The following is an 18,657-nucleotide window of genomic DNA, read 5'->3' on the forward strand; positions in this document are numbered from 1 at the left end:
CAACCACATTAAAAATCTGTTTTATGTGGAAAAAAATTTTAAAAATAAAAATAAAAAAAAGGGAGCAAATTCATATGAGCTTACAGCCAAAATCACCAAATGCATAAGGAACAAGTCACCATAAAGGAGAGTTAACAGAAAGACAATAGTTAAGTTTAGGCCTCAAAGACTTCAGAAATTGGCCCTGTCAATTATGTGTCAAATGATTAAGGAGATGAAAGCTGGAATCACAGAACAGGTGACATGAGACTTCCTTCCAATGACTTGGTAGAGTTGCAAAGGAACTAAATTAAACTCTTCTAAAGGGAAAATGTAAGTATTGAAATAATAGGTTGTTAAACAGCAAATTAGAAACAGCCAAAGGAGGAACTGATGAACTGAAAGCAGATCTGAAGAAATCACTCAGATTCCAACTCAGAAAAACAAGTACGTGGAAAATATGGAGAGGCCAAGGGATAAGAAAGATAGAACAGAAAGCCCAATGCAAATCAAATCAGAGCCCCAGATGAAGGGAAGAGAAGGAATGAAGAATAAAAGGAATTACTGAAAGAAAATGGTTGAGAAGTTTGCAGAATGAATGACACACACAAAGTGTATCAAACCATGTAAATAAAAAGAAATCCATACCTAGACACAATGGAGTCAAACTGCAGAACACCAAAAACAAAGAAATCACAAAGCAGCCAGGGAGTTAAGACAGATCACCTATAAAGGAACAACAATTAGGATGACAGCCAATGTCACCTGCAACAACAGAACAAATAGAAAGCAAAAAAGTAAGATGGTAGAAACAAAGTCAACTATGTCAGTAATCACAATAAATGTAAATGGACTAAGCTTTAAAGTTAAATGACACAGACTGTCAGACTACATTGAAAATATCCAGCTGTATGTTTTTTAAAGGATGACAGGCCTTGACATAAAGTCACTGGAAGGTTGAAAGTAAAGGGATGTTAAAAAAATACAGCAAATACTAATCAAAAGAAAGCAAGCTAGAAAGGCTATACTACTACCAGCCAAACTAGACTAAGAAGTAGTACTAGAAGATAGAAGGGGTCAATATATCATGATAAAATGCCTGATTCACCAGGAAAATCTAGCAGTTCTAAATCTGTGAGCACCTTGTGAATAGACTACAAAATATACAAAGAAAACACTGACAGAATTGGATAGAGAAATTTAGAACTCTGTTGTCCAAGAGGGAGATTAATTTCTGCTGATTGATACGTCACAGACAAAAGGTTAGGCAAGATGGAGATTTGAATTTATTAAACTCATAGAGCCAGGGAATATGTCCTTCAATTAGAACATGTGAAAAAAAAGGGAAAAACAAAAAAACACAGACTATGTCCTTCAAGAACACATGGAATAGTCACAAAAATCTGATCACATTCCAGGCTATAGGGCAAATCTTATTAAATTTTAAAGAATTTATTTCATATAGACCATTTGGGCAATTGAGCTAGAAATAAATATGTATTTTTTAAAGGTCTATGTTTGAAAAATTTAAAATATTTAATGATCTATAGGTCAAAGAAGAAATCGGAAGGGAAATGTTAAAGCATCCCAAATGGAACAATTAAAAATATCAGTCAAAACTTGGGTGAACTTCCGGGCATGGTGGCTCATGCCTGTAATTCCAGCACGTTGGAAGGTTGAGGTGGGTGGATCACCTGAGGTCAGGAGTTTAAGACCAGCCTGGCTGACATGCTGAAACCCCAACTCTACTAAAAATACAAAAATTAGCCAGGTGTGGTGGCATGCACCTGTAATCCCAGCTACTCGGGAGGCTGAGGCAGGAGAATCACTTGAACCCAGAAGGCAGAGGTTGCAGTGAGCTGAGATCATGCCATTGAACTCCAGCCTGAGTGACAGGCTCTTCTCAAAAAAAAAAAAAACAAAAAAACTTGTTCTCAAGAAAAAATCTTAGGTGAACAAAAGTATGACCTGGTAAAATATGTGTAGCATTAAAGGCTATATATGCTATAAAATTAGAAATGTCTGAAAATTGATAAGCCAAGTAGCTAACTGAGAAACTGCAAACAAAAGGAGGTGCACTAGTACTATTCTAAAATCCAGGGCTCTTAGCCACACCAAAGGAGAAGGATAAGAAAGGACAAAAGAAAACCAAAAAGAATCTGCAATTCAGTAAAAATACAATTCTTTAGCCAGGTTACTCCATGGAGATGCTCAAATTTGCCTCCTACATCATAACACAAAAATTGTCACTGTCAGTGAGGAGTTTAGGGGCTTATATGAAATGTAAAATTAATTCACTTAATTTATTTATTTGGGACAGAGTCTTGCTCTGTCGCCCAGGTTGGAGTGCAGTGGCACAATCTCAGCTCACTGTAACCTCTGCCTCCCCAGTTCAAGCGGTTTTCCTGCCTCAGCCTCCTGAGGAGCTGGGACTACAGGCATTCACTAGCACCCACACCTAATTTTTGTATTTTTAGTAGAGATGGGGTTTTACCATGTTGGCCAGGATGGTCTCGATCTCTTGACCTCATGATCTGCCCACCTCGGCCTCCCAAAGTGCTAGGATTACAGGTGTGAGCCACTGCGCCTGGCCTTTATTTTTTTTAAGATGGAGTCTTGCTCTTGTCGCCAGGCTGGAGTGCAGTGGTACAATTTCAGCTCACTGCAACCTCCACCTCCTGGGTTCAAGCGATTCTCCTTCCTAAGCCTCCTGGAGTAGCTGAGATTACACGTGCCCGCCAACAGGCCCAGGCAATTTTTGTATTTTTAGTAGAGATGGGGTTTCACCTTGTTGGCCAGGCTGGTCTCGAACTCCTGACCTCAGGTGATCTAACTGCCTCGGCCTCTCAAAGTGCTGGGATTACAGGTGTGAGCCACCACACCCGGTCAAAATATTGTAGAAGAAAATATAGAATGAGTTTTTGATTTTAGGGAAGGATATTTCCCAAGACAAATATTAACTAAAATAATCAGCTTCCATTCATCAAGACACTAGAGATGATGCTTACAACTACATTCAATGGCCCAGCAAAGAAAGTGTGGATGTCTGCAGACAGAAAATAATGCAAATAGTGGTCAAGGAGAAAGAAAAAGAAAACAAGCATCGGCGATGACGTGGAGAAATTTGGAACACTTAGGAACTGCTGCTGGGAATATAAAATATAAAATGGGCCAGGCAAAGTGGTGCACGCCTGTAATCCCAGCACTTTGGGAGACTGAGGCGGGCGGATTGCTTGAGTCCAAGAGTTCGAGACCAGCCTGGCCAACATGGTGAAACACTGTCTCTAATAAAAATACAATAATTAGCTGGGTGTGGTGACACATGCCTGTAATCGCAGCTACTCGAGAGACTGAGGCAGGAGAACTGCTTGAACCTAGGAGCAGAAGATTGCAGTGAGCCGAGATCACGTCACTGAACTCCAACCTAGCAACACAGCGGGGAAAAAAAAGAAAAAGGAAAAAAAAAAATTAGCTGGGCGTGGCCAGGCGCCTGTAATCCCAGCATTTAGGGAGGCTGAGATGGGTATATCACCTGAGGTCAGGAGTTCAAGACTAGTCTGACCAACATGGCTAAACCCTGTCTCTACTAAAAATACAAAAATTAGCCAGGTGTGATGGTGTGCACTTGTAATCTCAACTACTTGGGAGGCTGAGGCAAGAAAATCACTTGAACCTGGGAGATGGAGGTTGCAGTGAGCCAAGATCACTCCAGCCTGGGTGACAGAGAGAGACTGTCTAAAAAAACACAAACAAGCCGGGCGCGGTGGCTCAAGCCTGTAATCCCAGCACTTTGGGAGGCAGAGGCAGGTGGATCACGAGGTCAGGAGATCAAGACCATCCTGGTCAACATGGTGAAACCCCGTCTCTCCTAAAAATACAAAAAAAAACATTAGCTGGGCATGGTGGCGCATGCCTGTAATCCCAGCTACTGAGGAGGTTGAGGCAGGAGAATTGCCTGAACCCAGGAGGCGGAGGTTGCGGTGAGCTGAGATTGTGCCATTGCACTCCAGCCTGGGTTAACAAGAGTGAAACTCCGTCTCAAAAAAAATAAAAAAAAAAAAGAAAAGAAAAGAAAAATTAGTTGGGCATGGTGATGTGCGTCTGTAATCTCAGCTACTCGGGAGGCTGAGGCAGGAGAATCATGTGAACCTGGGAGGCAGAGGTTACAGTGAGCCGAGATCACATCACTGCACTCCAGCCTGGGTGACAGAGTAAGACTCCATTTCAAAAATAAAGGCTGGGCGTGGTGGCTCATGCCTGTAATCCCAGCACTTTGGGAGGCTGAGGCAGGTGGATCACAAGGTCAGGAGTTCGAGACCAGCCTGACCAACATGGTGAAACCCCATCTCTAAAATAAATAAATAAAGTAAAACAGGCCAGGCCCCAGCGTTTGAGAGGCCAAGGCAGGAGGATCAGGAGGTCAGGAGATCGAGACCATCCTGGCCAACATGGTGAAAACCTGTCTCTATTAAAAATACAAAAAAATTAGCTGGATGGCCAGGCGTGGTGGCTCACACCTATAATCCAAGCACTTTGGAGGCCAAGGTGGGCAGATCACCCGAGGCCGGGAGTTCAAGACCAGCCTCACCAACATGGTGAAACCCCGTCTTAAAAAAAAAAAAAAATTAGCTGGGCATGGTGGCACATGCCTGTAGTCCCAGCTACTCGGGAGGCTGAAGCAGAATTGCTTGAACCCAGGAGGTGGAGGTTTCAGTGAGCCGAGATCACACCACTGCACTATAGCCTGGGTGACAGTGTGAGACTCCGTCTCAAAAAAAAGTTGAGGCCGGGCGCGGTGGCTCAAGCCTGTAATCCCAGCACTTTGGGAGGCCAAGGCGGGTGGATCACGAGGTCAAGAGATCGAGACCATCCTGGTCAACATGGTGAAACCCCGTCTCTACTAAAACTACAAAAAATTAGCTGGGCATGGTGGCGTGTGCCTGTAATCCCAGCTACTCAGGAGGCTGAGGCAGGAGAATTGCCTGAACCCGGGAGGCGGAGGTTGCGGTGAGCCGAGATCGCGCCATTGCACTCCAGCCTGGGTAACAAGAGCGAAACTCTGTCTCAAAAAAAAAAATTGAGCATTCCGGGGCGCTCCCAGTCCCCTGGTAGCCCGACATTCAGGATTCCCACCTGCCGCTTTTGGGACAAAAATAAAAAATTAGCTAGGCGTGGTGGCACGTGCCTGTGGTCCCAGCTACTTTAAAGGCTGAGGTGGGAGGATTGCTTGAGTTCCGAAGGTCAAGGCTGCAGCGAGTTATGATTGTACCACTGCACTCCAGCCTAGGCCACAGAGTGAGATCCTGTCTCAAAGAAGAAAAAAACCCATTCTAACCCCTGCTACAACATGGTGCACTTTGACGACATTGTGGTGAGTGAAATGAGCCGGTCACCAAAGGACAAATACTGTATGATGCCACTTATATGAGGAAGCTAGAGTGGTCACATTCACAGAGACAGGAAGTAAAATGTTGGGTGCCGGGGGCTGCAGGAGGAGGAACAGGGAGTTAGTGTTTAATGGGATGGCGTGTCTGTTTCGCAAGATGAAAGAGTTGTGGAGATGGACCGTGGTGGTGGTTGCACAACAATCTAAATATAGTTAATTCCACTGGGCCACACGTTTAAACATTGTTACCATGGTGAATTTTATGTTTCGTCTATTTCACCACAATGAATAAAAATTCAAAGAAAAAAAGATACAAACATGGGCAACAACTTGAACAGGCATTTCAAATAAACTTCATAGGAGAGACGTGAATTACGAAGAAACAGGTGCTCAACTTCCCTGGTAATCAGAGAAATGCATGTTCAGGCCACACAGGGCATCATTCCACATGACAAGGGCTAGGTTGGCAAAAAATCAAGCCCCATCCATGGATCTTGATTCATTTAAACCTTACTGCCCCTCTGGGAGATGGCTGCAGTCACTACCCCACCTACTTATATGAGGGTAGGTTTGCAGGTACTCATATTATTATTTTGCTTTATAATTGACATGCACATCTTCTTTGTATATATCAAACATATATAATTTTAAAAACTGAAAGGCAGGGAGAATTGGAGAAGGTAAAACTCCAGGAGTCAGCAGGGTCATGTGGGCCACGGTGAGGACTATGCTCTTTCTCCTTAAACCCAGAGAATATGGTGCCAGGCAGAGAAGTGATGAGGTCCCAATTATGTGTTAAAAGCATCATTTAAGAGGCTGGGCACGGTGGCTCAGACACCTGTAATACCAGAACTTTGGGAGGCTGAGGCGGGCAGATCAAAAATAAACAAACAGGCCGGGCATAGTGGCTTACGCCTGTAATCCAAGCACTTTGGAGGCCAAGGCGGGCAGATCACCTGAGGTCGGGAGTTCAAGACCAGCCTGACCAACATGGTGAAACCCCATCTTTAAGAAAAAAAACAAAACAAAAACAAAAATAAACAATTTTTTTTTTTTTTTTTTTTTTGAGACAGAGTTTCACTCTTGTTACCCAGGCTGGAGTGCAATGGTGCAATCTCGGCTCACCGCAACCTCTGCCTCCTGGGTTCAGGCAATTCTCCTGCCTCAGCCTCCTGAGTAGCTGGGATTACAGGCACGTGCCACCATGCCCAGCTAATTTTTTGTATTTTTAGTAGAGACGGGGTTTCACCATGTTGACCAGGATGGTCTCGATCTCTTGACCTCATGATCCACCCGCCTCGGCCTCCCAAAGTGCTGGGATTACAGGCGTGAGCCACCGTGCCCGGCCTAACAATTAAAAAAAAAAATAAACGAGGCCAGCCACAGTGGCTCAAGCCTATAATCCCAGCACTTTGGGAGGCTGAAGCGGGTGGATCACCTGAGGTCAGCAGTTCAAGACCAGCCTGGCCAACACGGCGAAACCCCATCTTTATAAAAATACAAAAATTGGTCGGGTGTGATGGGGCACACCTGTAATACCAGCTACCTGTGAGGTTGAGGCAGGGGAATCATTTGAATGTGGGAGGCAGAGGCTGTAGAGAGCCAAGATTGAGCCACTGCACTCCAGCCTGGGTGACAAAAGTGAAACTCCATCTCAAAAAAAAAAAAGAAAAAAGAACTCTAGCCATTGGTGTCCATCAGTGACAGTGGGAAAGGGAATGTCCTCTCCTCCCCAAAGCCCAACAAGGTGCAGGAGCCGAGATGGTCACTAACGGGGACTGCCTTCACCCCACTTCACCCCGGGAGCCCACTCGTGCTGGATGCTGAGCCACCGAAACCACTCTGGTCAGATTACATGAGGGAGTGACAGCTGCGTGCCCCACCTTGGGGACTGCACTTACCAGGCTCCAGGCCCAGCTCGAGGGTCTCCTCCCGCACCACCTGCACCAGCATGGCCAGCAGCAGGAAGAGGAAGGCAAAGGTGAGGCAGACAGAGCGCTCACCCCCCTCCTCGGAGCTGAAGTACAGCCGTGTCACCGTCAGGAACGCCTTGCTGGGGGCTGGAGGTAAGGAGGCCTCAGGTGCCACTGCCCCACTCTGCGCATTTCACCACGCCCAGCCCGGGACCCCACAACTTCAGGGACAAGCCCTGCTGCACAAATAGGCCTTGGGGATGACTTAGGGGAGTGCAGGTTTGGGGTGCTGGAGCCAGATCGGGATATGGGCTGGGGGGTTCCTGCTGCGTGGGAGATGGCCTCATCAGGCCACCGGTGGCCATTTAGAAATGGTCACCATGGTGTGACCATTTCTAAATGGTCTATAATCCCAGCTACCTGGGAGGCTGAAGCAGGAGAATCACTTGAACCTGGGAGGCAGAGGTTGCAGCAAGCGGAGATCGTACCACTGCACTTCAGCCTGGGTGACAGAGCGAGACTCTGTCTCAAAGAAAAAAAAAAAAAGAAGGCCGGGCGCGGTGGCTCAAGCCTGTAATCCCAGCACTTTGGGAGGCTGAGGCGGGTGGATCACGAGGTCAAGAGATCGAGACCATCCTGGTCAACATGGTGAAACCCCGTCTCTACTAAAACTACAAAAAATTAGCTGGGCATGGTGGCGCGTGCTTATAATCCCAGCTACTCAGGAGGCTGAGGCAGGAGAATTGCCTCAACCCAGGAGGCGGAGGTTGAGGTGAGCCGAGATCGCGCCATTGCACTCCAGCCTGGGTAACAAGAGCGAAACTCCGTCTCAAAAAAAAAAAAGCAATGGCTACCATGTCTGTACAGCCTCCCCCTCTGGGTGGCCCTGCCTCTTCCATCCACCTCACCTGCTTCACATCCCTTGGAAAAGCAAGAGAGATAGAAGGGCTTCATCTCCAATCTGCCCTCAAAGTGCAGCATGGGGGCCAGGCGTGGTGGCTCATGCCTGTAATCCTAGCACTTTGGGAGGCCAAGGCAGGAGGATCCCTTGAGTGCAGGAATTCAAGACCATTTTGGGCAACACAGGGAGACTCTCATCTCTACCAAAAATAATTAAAAATTAGCTGGGCATGGTGGTAGCGCCTGCGGTCCCAGCTACTGGGGAGCCTGAGGTGGGAGAATCACTTAAGCCCAGGAGTTTGAAACTGTTGTGAGCCCTGATTGCACCAACGCACTCTAGCCTGGGTGACACAGGGAAACCCTTTCTCAAAAAAAAAAAAAAAAATACAGGCCACATGTAATCCCAGCACTTTGCGAGGCTGAGGCAGGTGGATCACCTCAGGGAAGGAGTTCGAGACCAGCCTTACCAACATGGTAAAATCCTGTCTCTACTAAAACTACAATAAATTGCCGGATATGGTGGCACATGCCTGTAATCCCAGCTACTTAGGAAGCTGAGGCAGGAGAATTGCTTGAACCTGGGAGGCAGAGGTTGCAGTGAGCCTAAATCATGCCACTGCACTGCAGCCTGGGGAACAAGAGTGAAACTCCACCTCAAAAAAAAAAAAAAGGAAAAAAAAAAGGCACGGGAATCTGGGGAACCAGTATAGGTCTCCCTCTCCAAAAGTCACAGAAGTGGCATTCTTTCTGTGCTTTCTCAGACTTGGGTCCCCAAAGTCATGTGTTTGCTCTCTTTGGGAGGCCAAGGCAGGAGAATCACTTGAAGCCAGTCAGGACCAGCCTGGGCAACAAAGCAAGACCCCGTCTCAACAACAAATATATGTACATATACATACATACATACGTGTGTGTGTGTGTGTGTGTGTGTGTGTGTGTGTGTGTGTGTGTGTGTGTTACTTAATTTTGCCAAGGGGGCCATCTCTTTCTTGGCCCCTGATTCTGGACTGGCCTGGTGATGTCCTTAGATGAGGAGAATGTGGTAGAAGGAACAGGGATGGACTGGGTGACTCTGGGCAAGGCATTCTCTCTTGCCTCCTGGTATTTCCACTGCCACCAAGGGGCACGACCATGTGGAGTAGAGATGAACTGACCTGCTGAGCCCAGCCCAGTCTGCCCACCCACAGAGCCAGAGCACATAAAACCAGCTGCTTTATGCCACCACCCTTGGGAAGTTTGTGGCATAGGAAGTGAAAACTGCCACACCAGTTTAGTGGGGCCAGGGAAGCTGGGGTCCTGCTCCCACTTGCCCCGCTGGCAGGGAGCAGAGAGGAAGGATACATGGAGAAGGCCACTGTGAGCAGGCACCAGAACACAGCGATGTTGGTCTCCTTGGCTGGGCCCAGCACATAGTAGTAGGCCTCAGTGAAGAGGTACACACCGCCCGAGTACACGGCAAAGTCCACGAACCACTGGTACTCCAGGAAGAAGCGCAGGACTGCATGGGGACACTCTGCTCAGCCTTGGGGCCCAGCCCACTCCCCCCACAATGGAACACTCCTCCTCCAAATCCTCCCCACCCCCATGAGAGTATGGGGACCTTCAGGGCTGAGGGAGGGGAGTTTAGGGACAGAACTGGGCTGTTACCCAGGGCATCCACGGTTGTGAGGGGGCAGGTCTCCAGCTGGAACGGGGCATCTCGGGGCACAGACAGTGGCTTCTCCTCACTAAGGCCATCAGCCCATCTGGGAGGATGGTGACAAGGAAGGGGGACGGTCAGCATGCATCCTACTGGGGCCAGCCACCCTCAGAGCTCAGAGCAGCTGGCCTGGAGACCATCTCTTCCCACAGCCTTGGCTCCTCTGCACATGGGGAGGTGCTCCAGCCCCCACCTGACCCATGCCCCCATCCCCGCCACCTCCTCCCACCCCTGCCATGGGACTGGCTAGAGCAAACTGCCAGGAAACATGCTAACCTGACAGTGACCATCTCCTTGGACTAGGGTCTCCCAGTTCACCTGTGCCCAGATCAGTGCCCGGAAGTGTGGGCGGGCAGGTCCTGTGTCCCTGAGCCCGGAGCCCCTTGAGGAGCCGCCCACCCAAGGCTGGGGCTGGGGCCCAGCTCACTCACCGCTCCTTCCTGCCTCTGGGCCTCGGCTTCCCTGCCAGGGCCCGAAGCTCCTCCTCAGATGGGTGCTTGTATCGGAACAGACTGAGGGCAACGACAGGCAGTCAGGGATGCTCAGGTGTGGGGTTGGGAGGTTGAGGCAGTGAACCTCAAATTCAGGGGTTCAAGTTAGAGGGTGGCCTGGGCCAGGGGGACACCGGGAGGTGGGGGAAGGCAGCTACAGCACAGGGAGATTCTGGGGAAATCATGAGACCAACAGATCTAGGCTGAGTGGGCTCAGGGGCCTCGGATACCCCTGAGTCTGCTAGCTAACTCTCCTGGGGAAGCAAGTGTGTGCAACTTTTCTTTTTCTTTTTGAGACGGAGTCTCACTCTGTCACCCAGCGGCATGATCTTGGCTCACTGCAGCCTCTACTTCCCGGGTTCAAGTGATTCTCCTGCCTCAGCCTCCTGAGAAGCTGGGACTATAGGCACAGCACCAACATGCCCAGGTAATTTTTGTATTTTTAGTAAAGACAGGATTTCACTATGTTGGTCAGGCTGGTTGGTCTCAAACTCCTGACCTCAAGTGATCCACTGGCCTTGGCTTCCCAAAGTGCTGGGATTACAGGTGTGAGCCACAGCGCCCAGCCATTTTTGTTGTTTTTGAGACAAGGCCTTGCTCTGTCGCCCAGGCTGGAGTACAGTGCTGCCATCTCACTCACTACAGACTTGACCTTCTGGGCTCAATCGATCCTCCCGCCTCAGCCTCCTGATTAGCTGGGATCACAGGTGTGAGCCACCATACCTGGCTAATTTTTAAATATTTTGGTAGAGACGGGGACTTGCCATGTTGCTCAGGCTGGTCTTAAACTCCTGGGTCAAGTGACCCTCCCACCTCCGCTTCCCTCAGTGCTGTGATTATGGGCCTGGGCCGTCATGTATCAGGCCTGACTGGTTTTCTGCCCTTGCTTTTGTCATGAACGTTTTTCTCAGGAGGGAATTCAGTTTTCACCAGATTCTCAGAAAGCATCAGAGACCCACACAAGGACAAAAACTGGAGCAGGTGATCTCTAGCAGGTGCAGGGGTGAAAGGAAGGCTGGGTTACAGGGAGGCAGGAGGAGTGAGGATGTGGGCAGTGTGGTGATGGTTCCACCATGTGTACATCTGTCAAAACGGGTCCAACTGTGCACTTCAAATATATAATGTTTGTGCCAGGCACTGGGGCTCACGCCTGTAATCCCAGCACTTTGGGAGGCCCAAGCGGGAGAATCTCTTGAACCCATGAGTTTCAGCAACTGCACAACTTAGCAAGACCCACATATCTATTAAAAAATTTGCCGGGCGCGGTGGCTCAAGCCTGTAATCCCAGTACTTTGGGAGGCTGAGGCGGGTGGATCACGAGGTCAAGAGATCAAGACCATCCTGGTCAACATGGTGAAACCCCGTCTCTACTAAAAATACAAAAAATTAGCTGGGCATGGTGGCGCGTGCCTGTAATCCCAGCTACTCAGGAGGCTGAGGCAGAAGAATTGCCTGAACCCAGGAGGCGGAGGTTGCGGTGAGCCGAGATCGCGCCATTGCACTCCAGCCTGGGTAGCATGAGTGAAACTCCGTCTCTCAAAAAAAAAAAAAAAAAAAAAAAAAAAAAATTTAAAAGTTGTCTGGACGCCGTGGTGCACACCTGTAGTCTCAGCTACTCAGGAGGTTGAGGCAGGAGGGTCACTTGAGCCCAGGAGGTAGAGGCTGCAGTGAGCTATGATCAGGTCACTGCACTCCAGACTGGGCAACAGAGCGAGTACCCTGCCTCGAAAAAGAAAAAGAAAAAACAAATTATATGCGGTTTGTTGTACTTCAGTTACACCTCAACAGCGCTTTACCCGCCACCACCCACCAACCAAAATCAAGGCTGTGCAACGTGAGGCGGGCGTGGGGACCCAGAGGGGGCGTGGCTCCGCGGGCCCCTCCCACCGCAGGGGCGGGGCTCACCTGCCGTTGCAGAGCAGCCAGCGCGCGAAGGAGCAGTGCGGCGCCAGCCTGTGCATGAGGGTGGCGGTGAGCAGGGTCACCACCAGCTGCACTCCGAGGACCGCCTGGGGGGAGGGGACACGACTAGCGGCACCTGCCAGAGGGTCACAAGCTCCCTCCCTCCCTAGGAACCCAGGCTATTTATAGAGAAGCCAGGCCCGATGGGGGAAGGGCGAGCCTCTTTGGCTCTCGCGGCTTCTTAGGGTAGGGTCCTGGGGTGAGCCTCGACTCAACCCTGGGAGCTCCCCTCACGTAGCCTGGCCCTGCCCTCCCTCGTCAGAGATCAGCGCCCCTCACCACCACCACCAGCTAGCTGGAGTGTAGGGAGGTGGAGATCATGGGGTTCGCCTCCCACCTCCACTGTGGATTCAGGTATAATATTGATTTCCCGGAGTCTCAGTTTGCTCATCTGGAAATGGGTGCTTCCTGTGTAGCCTCCTGTATTCTTCACCATCACCTTCCAGCCCTAACCACGAGCCCGCCACATTCAGTGAAAGCGGCTCCCAGCGCCTCCTGCACTCCGCAGTCCCGCCCAGGAAAGCCACTGCGTCTCGGCTGCGCTTCCTGCTTTCTCCTTCACCCTGGTAGTTCTTTCCCCTGAGTGTCTCCGACCTTAAATGATCCCTGATGGTCCCATCACCCTCCTCCCCCTCCCTCCCTCTGTAATTAACCTCCTTGAAAGGGCATCTACACTCCCGGCCACCACCTGTTTTGGTGTAAAGACTTACATGTCTGAGTGGGGTGACCTTATTTATTTATTTATTTTTGAGATGGAGTTTCAGTTTTGTTGCCCAGGCTGGAGTGCAATGGCACGATCTCAGCTCACTGCAATCCCCGCCTCCGGAGTTCAAGCGATTCTGCTGCCTCAGCCTCACAAGTAGCTGGGATTACAGGCATGCGCCACCACGCCCAGCTAGTTTTGTACTTTTAGTTGAGATGGGGTTTCTCCATGTTGGTCAGGCTGGTCTCCAACTCCCGACCTCAGGTGATCCCCCTCTGCCTCCCAAAGTGCTGGGATTCCAGGCATGAGCCACTGTTCCAGGCCTATTTATTCATTTTTATTTCTGGGTTTGTTTTTGTTTGTTTGTTTTTAGGTGGGGGGGGGGTGGGAGGGGTGGTGGTAAGAACAGGTTCTTGCTCTGTCACCCAGGCTGGAGTACAGTGGCATGCTAGGATCCCCACTGCAGCCTCAGCCTCCCCGGGCTCAAGTGATTCTCCCACATCAGCCTCCCTAGTATATGGGATTACAGGAACCCACCACCACGCCCAGCTAATTTTTGTCTATTTTATAGAGATAGGATTTCTCCATATTGCTCAGGCTGGCCTTGAATTCCTAAGCTCAAGCAGTCCTCCTGCCGTGGCCTCCCAAAGTGTTGGGATTACAAGCGTGAGCCACTGTGTCCCGGCTTTTTTTATTTTTATGTTTAGAGATGGGGTCTTTGCTGTTGCCCAGGCTGGTCTCAAACTCCTGGGCTCAAGTGATCCTCCCTCTCAGCCCACCGAGTAGCTAGGACTACAGCCATGCACCAACACACCCAGCTATGACTTTTTTAATTAGGAATTTTCTCACCCAGTTCTTAATTCAGAACACATTTTCATATACTTATTTTTAAACGTTTTAGAAGAATCAGTCTGTGGTGAAGCTGGGTTTTCCTGCTTGAATGCAGTAAATACCCATTTGCTGCCAGTAATCACAAAATTACGTAAAATTATATGCTCAGGAGAACTGTCTACTAGTATTCTGGTAGTATAATCAAAATGAAATAAAGATTATTTAATAGTAAAATTAATTATTAAAATAATCCTTTAATCAGGCATAAATAAGCTAAATTTAGGTGGAAAAATCCTAATGAGATGGATACCACACCTAACGAGGTAATTCAAAATGACTGCTGTAATCCCAGCATGTTGGGAGGCCAAGGCGAGCTGATGATTACTTGAGGTCAGGAGTTCGAGACCAGCCTGGCTAACATGGTGAAACCTTGACTCTACTAAAAATACAAAAATTAGCCAGGCATGGTGGCGCATGCCTGTCATCCCAGCTACTCGGGAGGCTGAGGCAGCAGAATTTCTTGAACCCAGAGGCAGAGGTTGCAGTGAGCCGAGATTGCGCCACTGTACTCCAGCCTGGGCAACAGAGTGGGACTCCATCTCAAAACAAAGTAATAAATAACGGACTAATGGGACATTTTCTCCATGCCTGTGACTTGTAAACAGACCCGAAATATTTTTTCACTAATGAGGTTGATGCACCACCTTTCTCTAAATCCTCATTGCTCGCCCTGCTCAGGACCTCGGTGCAGACTGGCTGGCTGGCACTTAAGGACCATGAGTGCCAGTCCCTGGGCCCCTGTAAGCTAGTGGGCCAGGGCTGTCAAAGCCCCACCCTTCCCCCTGCCCCCTCCTCCCCAGGGCCTCCCAGTCTTTTTCTCCTCCCTCTGGGGCCTCTCACCTGTGACCTGCCAGGGTTTTAACCACCCAATCAACCAGCCCATCACAACCTCAGCAAAGCGACACCTCCAGCCCAGACCTCTCTGCTGAGCTCAATCAGCAGACTCCTCCAGGCTCTCCTGGGAGGCCCCAACAACTGCCCACCATCCCATACCCCTCCAGGTGATTCGGGCCCTTCCCAATCTCACAGTCAGCACCTAACTTGATCTGCACCCTGCAGGCCCAGCTGGAAAGCACCCCTCCACCTCCCCACGGCCCAGCTCTCTCCTCAGCCCTCCCTGCGCCCAACCAATGGAGTCTCAGAGGTCTTCCTAGACCTGCTGGCTCTTCATCAATGACCCCAATACTCCCCAAACCCCCCTAAGGAAAACGTGGAGGGGTGCATCTCTCCATCTAAGCCTCCCAGGGGTCTGTCCAGGGATGTTCTGACAACCCTGCCCTCCAGCCAGTCTCCTATCTCAGAGTCAGAGCTCTGCAGACATCGCCAAAGGTTTTCTGGAGTCTTCCATCAGCTCCTTCTTTCCCCTTCACTGGATTTATGATCTTCGACTCCAAGAACCCTGCTAAAATCAGTGCAGCCTCCCTCCATCTACTTCCAAAGAGCCCGTGCCCTCATCTCCTCCAGCATCCCGCACCTCCGCCTGGGACGACGCCCCGCTTTCAACAATCCCGGCCTTCAGTTCCCTTCCTTCAGAGCGGTCTCCAGCGCCCCACCTCAGGGTGGTCCCAGGCAGGGACCCTCTAGTTTCACGTCCCCTCTCTCTGCCCAGGCCGGTCCTGTCAGGGTTGCGGGAGTCCCCCATCTCCCGGCACCAGCCTGGCCCCCCCGGGCTGGGCTGTTTTAAGAACACACTCAATGGGTGGACCCAGAGCCGCGTGAGTCCTGAAGGTTCCAACTGTCCTGTCTCCCACTCTGAGACCCTTGCTCGCCCTGAGGCCACCCAGACCTCCTGGGTTCACCTCCCACGGCTTCCCCTGCCCATTACACACACCCCGATACAGCAGGGACCCCCGACGGTCGGCACGGCCACCACGCTCCTGCAGGACCCCCGTCCCCAGACTGGACCCCACGCCACCTTAGCAAGGCTCCAAATGTGCTGGGGTCCCCAGTCCTCTCTGTGGGACCACGACCCCTCAGCAGGACGCCAGGTCCCTAAAAGGTTTCCACAGAACGCTTAGGGACTTCCAGTCCCCTCGGTACGACCCCCGCCGACTCCCTCGGGGGTCCTGCCCCGAGAGCAGGGCCCCCAGAGAGGGACACACGGCCTTCAGCGTGCAGCCGAATCCCTCAGAGCCTCTAATCCCCAAAAAGAGACCCCATTCCCTCATTATCTCTCTGGACCGCCTCGGCTGGGCCCCGGCCCTGCAGAGCCCCCCACTTCGCGAGACGCTAGCTCACCATGACGCGTGCTGGAGCGCGGTGCACGGACCCACCGGCCTGGGGCTCCGGGCTCTCTGCGGGAACTCGACCAATTAGAGCCCGACTCTTGTCTGACGAGCATCCGGTGTAACCAATCAGCGTCTTTTGAGCCGGCAAATCATCAGGGACGAGGAGGTCACTCGCGTTGCATGCCGGAAATGGTAGTTCAGATCCACTGGTTCTGAGCTCAAAGTCAAGATTGTGCCTGGGAAGCCTAAGTGGCCGACCTCTCTTAAGGCTCAGTCTTCTCTTACCTACACTTATCGCAAAGGTTTGCAGCGAGAGCATTTATTCTCACGCACTGTCTCCTAAGGGACATCTCTGAGAGTAGAACTTCCCCCAACATCAAGAACATTCAATGGCTCCCACTTAGTAGACAAAGTACTCCTAAGTACTTAATATTCCTTAGTGCTCCTAAGTTCTAAGTAGACTAAGTACTCAGACTGAATTCAGACCCCTGAATCTATTGCTAGCACTATTGTGCACCCTAAAGTACAGTTTGCACCACCATGCTCTCTTACCTCCAGGCCTTTGTAAATATCCTACATTTTGCAATACATTCAAGAATGCCTCAATCTTAAAATAAAAACAAAACAAAACCAAAAAAAAAAAATTGCCTCAATTATTGTCACCTGGCAAGTGCCTTATTCATCTCTATCAGCCAGGACTCTGGCTGTGCTCCACAAAATATCAATTAAAATAGGTTCAAGCAAAAAAGGGAAGTTTTTGGCTCATGTGTCAGAAAACAGTAGCTGGAGGGTCAGCTTCAGGCATGGCTGGATCAAGGACCAAATGTTAGTTTCAGGGATCTGATGGTCTTTATTTCACGGCTAGGAAGAAAGGGCTTCTGGTGTACATGCCTGGGTTTTGCCATTTGTCTTTCTGTAAATGAGTATGTCTGTCTGAGTGTGGATGTGTATTGGGTATGACCAAATGAGCATCTTTAGGGGGGTGGGTTCCTGTGCATGGGGCCCGTGTAATCGATTGCCTTTGCATTTTTACATTTTATTATGTATTTATGTTTTAATTTTTTTTTTTTTTTGAGATGGTGTTTCACTTTTGTTGCCCAGGCTGGAGTGCAATGGCGTGATCTCAGCTCACCACAACCTCCGCCTCCCAGGTTCAAGCAATTCTCCTGCCTCAGCCTCCCGAGTAGCTGGGATTACAGGCACACACCACCACGCCCAGTTAATTTTGTATTTTTAGTTGAGACCAGGTTTCACCATGTTGATCAGGCCGGTCTCAAAATCCCGATCTCAGGTGATCTGCCCTCCTCAGCCTCCCAAAGTGTGATTATAGGTGTGAGCCACCGCACCTGGCCTGCATTACTTATTTTTTAAATAAGAGATGGGGGTCTCGCTTTGTGGCCAAGGGTGGTCTCTTATGCCTGAGCTCAAGTGGTCCTCCCGCCTTGGGGTCCCAAAGTGCTGGGATCACAGGGGTGATATTTTATTTCATTTTAGAGACAGTTTTTGTCCTGTTGCCCAGGCTGGAGTGCAGCGGTGCAATCTCGGCTCACTGTAACCTCTGCCTCCCAGGTTCAAGTGATTCTTCTGCCTCAGCCTCCTAAGTAGCTGGGATTACAGGCATGTGCCACCACCCCCAGCTAATTTTTATATTTGTAGTAGAGATGGGGTTTCACCAAGCTGGCCAGGCTGGTCTCGAACTCCTGACCTCAGGTGATCTGCCCGCCTCAGCCTCACAAGGTGCTGGGATTACAGGCATGAGGTACCTGTGGAGGTCTTGAAAATGCATCTCTCAGATCTCCCACAGTGGCCGTAGTGCTTTACCTCCCACCACCATATTTGTGCCTGAGCCACTTTCCCTACAAGTTCTCCTAGGCGGTGACAGCTCCTAGGAGACCTGGGGCCCCTCTAACAGTGACACTGACCCTGGTTCACAACCGTGGTGTCCTTGTCTGTGGGTGTGTTTAGAATAGTTTAGTGGCTGGGCACATTGGCTCACATCTGTAAACGCAGAACTTTGGGAGGCCCAGGTGGGACGATGGCTTGAGTTGGAGACCAGCCCAGGAAACAAAGCGAGACTCAGTCTCTATTCAAAAGCCAAAAAATAGGCTGGGTGTGGTGGCTCACGCCTGCATCCCAGCCCTTCGTGGGGCTGAGGTGGGCAGATCACTTGAGTCAGGAGTTTGAGACCAGCCCCAATAACATAGGGAAACTCTGTCTCTGCTAAAATACAAAAATTAGCCGGTCGTGGTGGCGCACACCTGTAATACCAGCTACTCGGGAGGCTGAGGCAGGAGAATCACTTGAACCCAGGAGGTGAGGCTGCAGCGAGCTGAGATCCTGCTACTGCTCTCCAGCCTAAGCAACAGAACAAGACTCCGTCTCAAATAAAAATAAATGAAATAAAAATAAAAAATATGGTGGTGTGGTGGCTCATGCCTGTAATCCCATCATTTTGGGAGGCCGAGACAGGTGGATCGTTTGAGCCCAGGAGGTTCAGGACCAGCCTGA

General features: G+C 50.1%; 1 protein-coding gene across 1 annotated transcript in view; it reads right to left on the reverse strand.

Annotated features, from left to right (window-relative positions):
• LOC116546310 (transmembrane protein 161A) overlaps positions 1 to 16,231 on the reverse strand; it is a gene marked incomplete at its 3' end in the record, with an annotated part of 18,451 nt that extends 2,220 nt beyond the window's left edge. The window contains exons 1-6 of the mRNA XM_032272620.1: positions 16,160 to 16,231; positions 12,271 to 12,374; positions 10,306 to 10,386; positions 9,823 to 9,920; positions 9,517 to 9,673; positions 7,267 to 7,418 (exon numbers count right to left, since the gene is read on the reverse strand). Of these exons, the coding sequence (XP_032128511.1) occupies positions 7,267 to 7,418; positions 9,517 to 9,673; positions 9,823 to 9,920; positions 10,306 to 10,386; positions 12,271 to 12,374; positions 16,160 to 16,162 (595 nt within the window). The remainder of the gene's footprint in view (positions 1 to 7,266; positions 7,419 to 9,516; positions 9,674 to 9,822; positions 9,921 to 10,305; positions 10,387 to 12,270; positions 12,375 to 16,159) is intronic.
• Between the last annotated feature and the right edge of the window lie 2,426 nt (positions 16,232 to 18,657).

The sequence above is a fragment of the Sapajus apella genome, unplaced genomic scaffold (assembly GCF_009761245.1).
Source record: "Sapajus apella isolate SASKATOON/1434 unplaced genomic scaffold, GSC_monkey_1.0 scaffold758, whole genome shotgun sequence".
In the NCBI taxonomy this organism is placed as follows: Eukaryota; Metazoa; Chordata; class Mammalia; order Primates; family Cebidae; genus Sapajus; species Sapajus apella.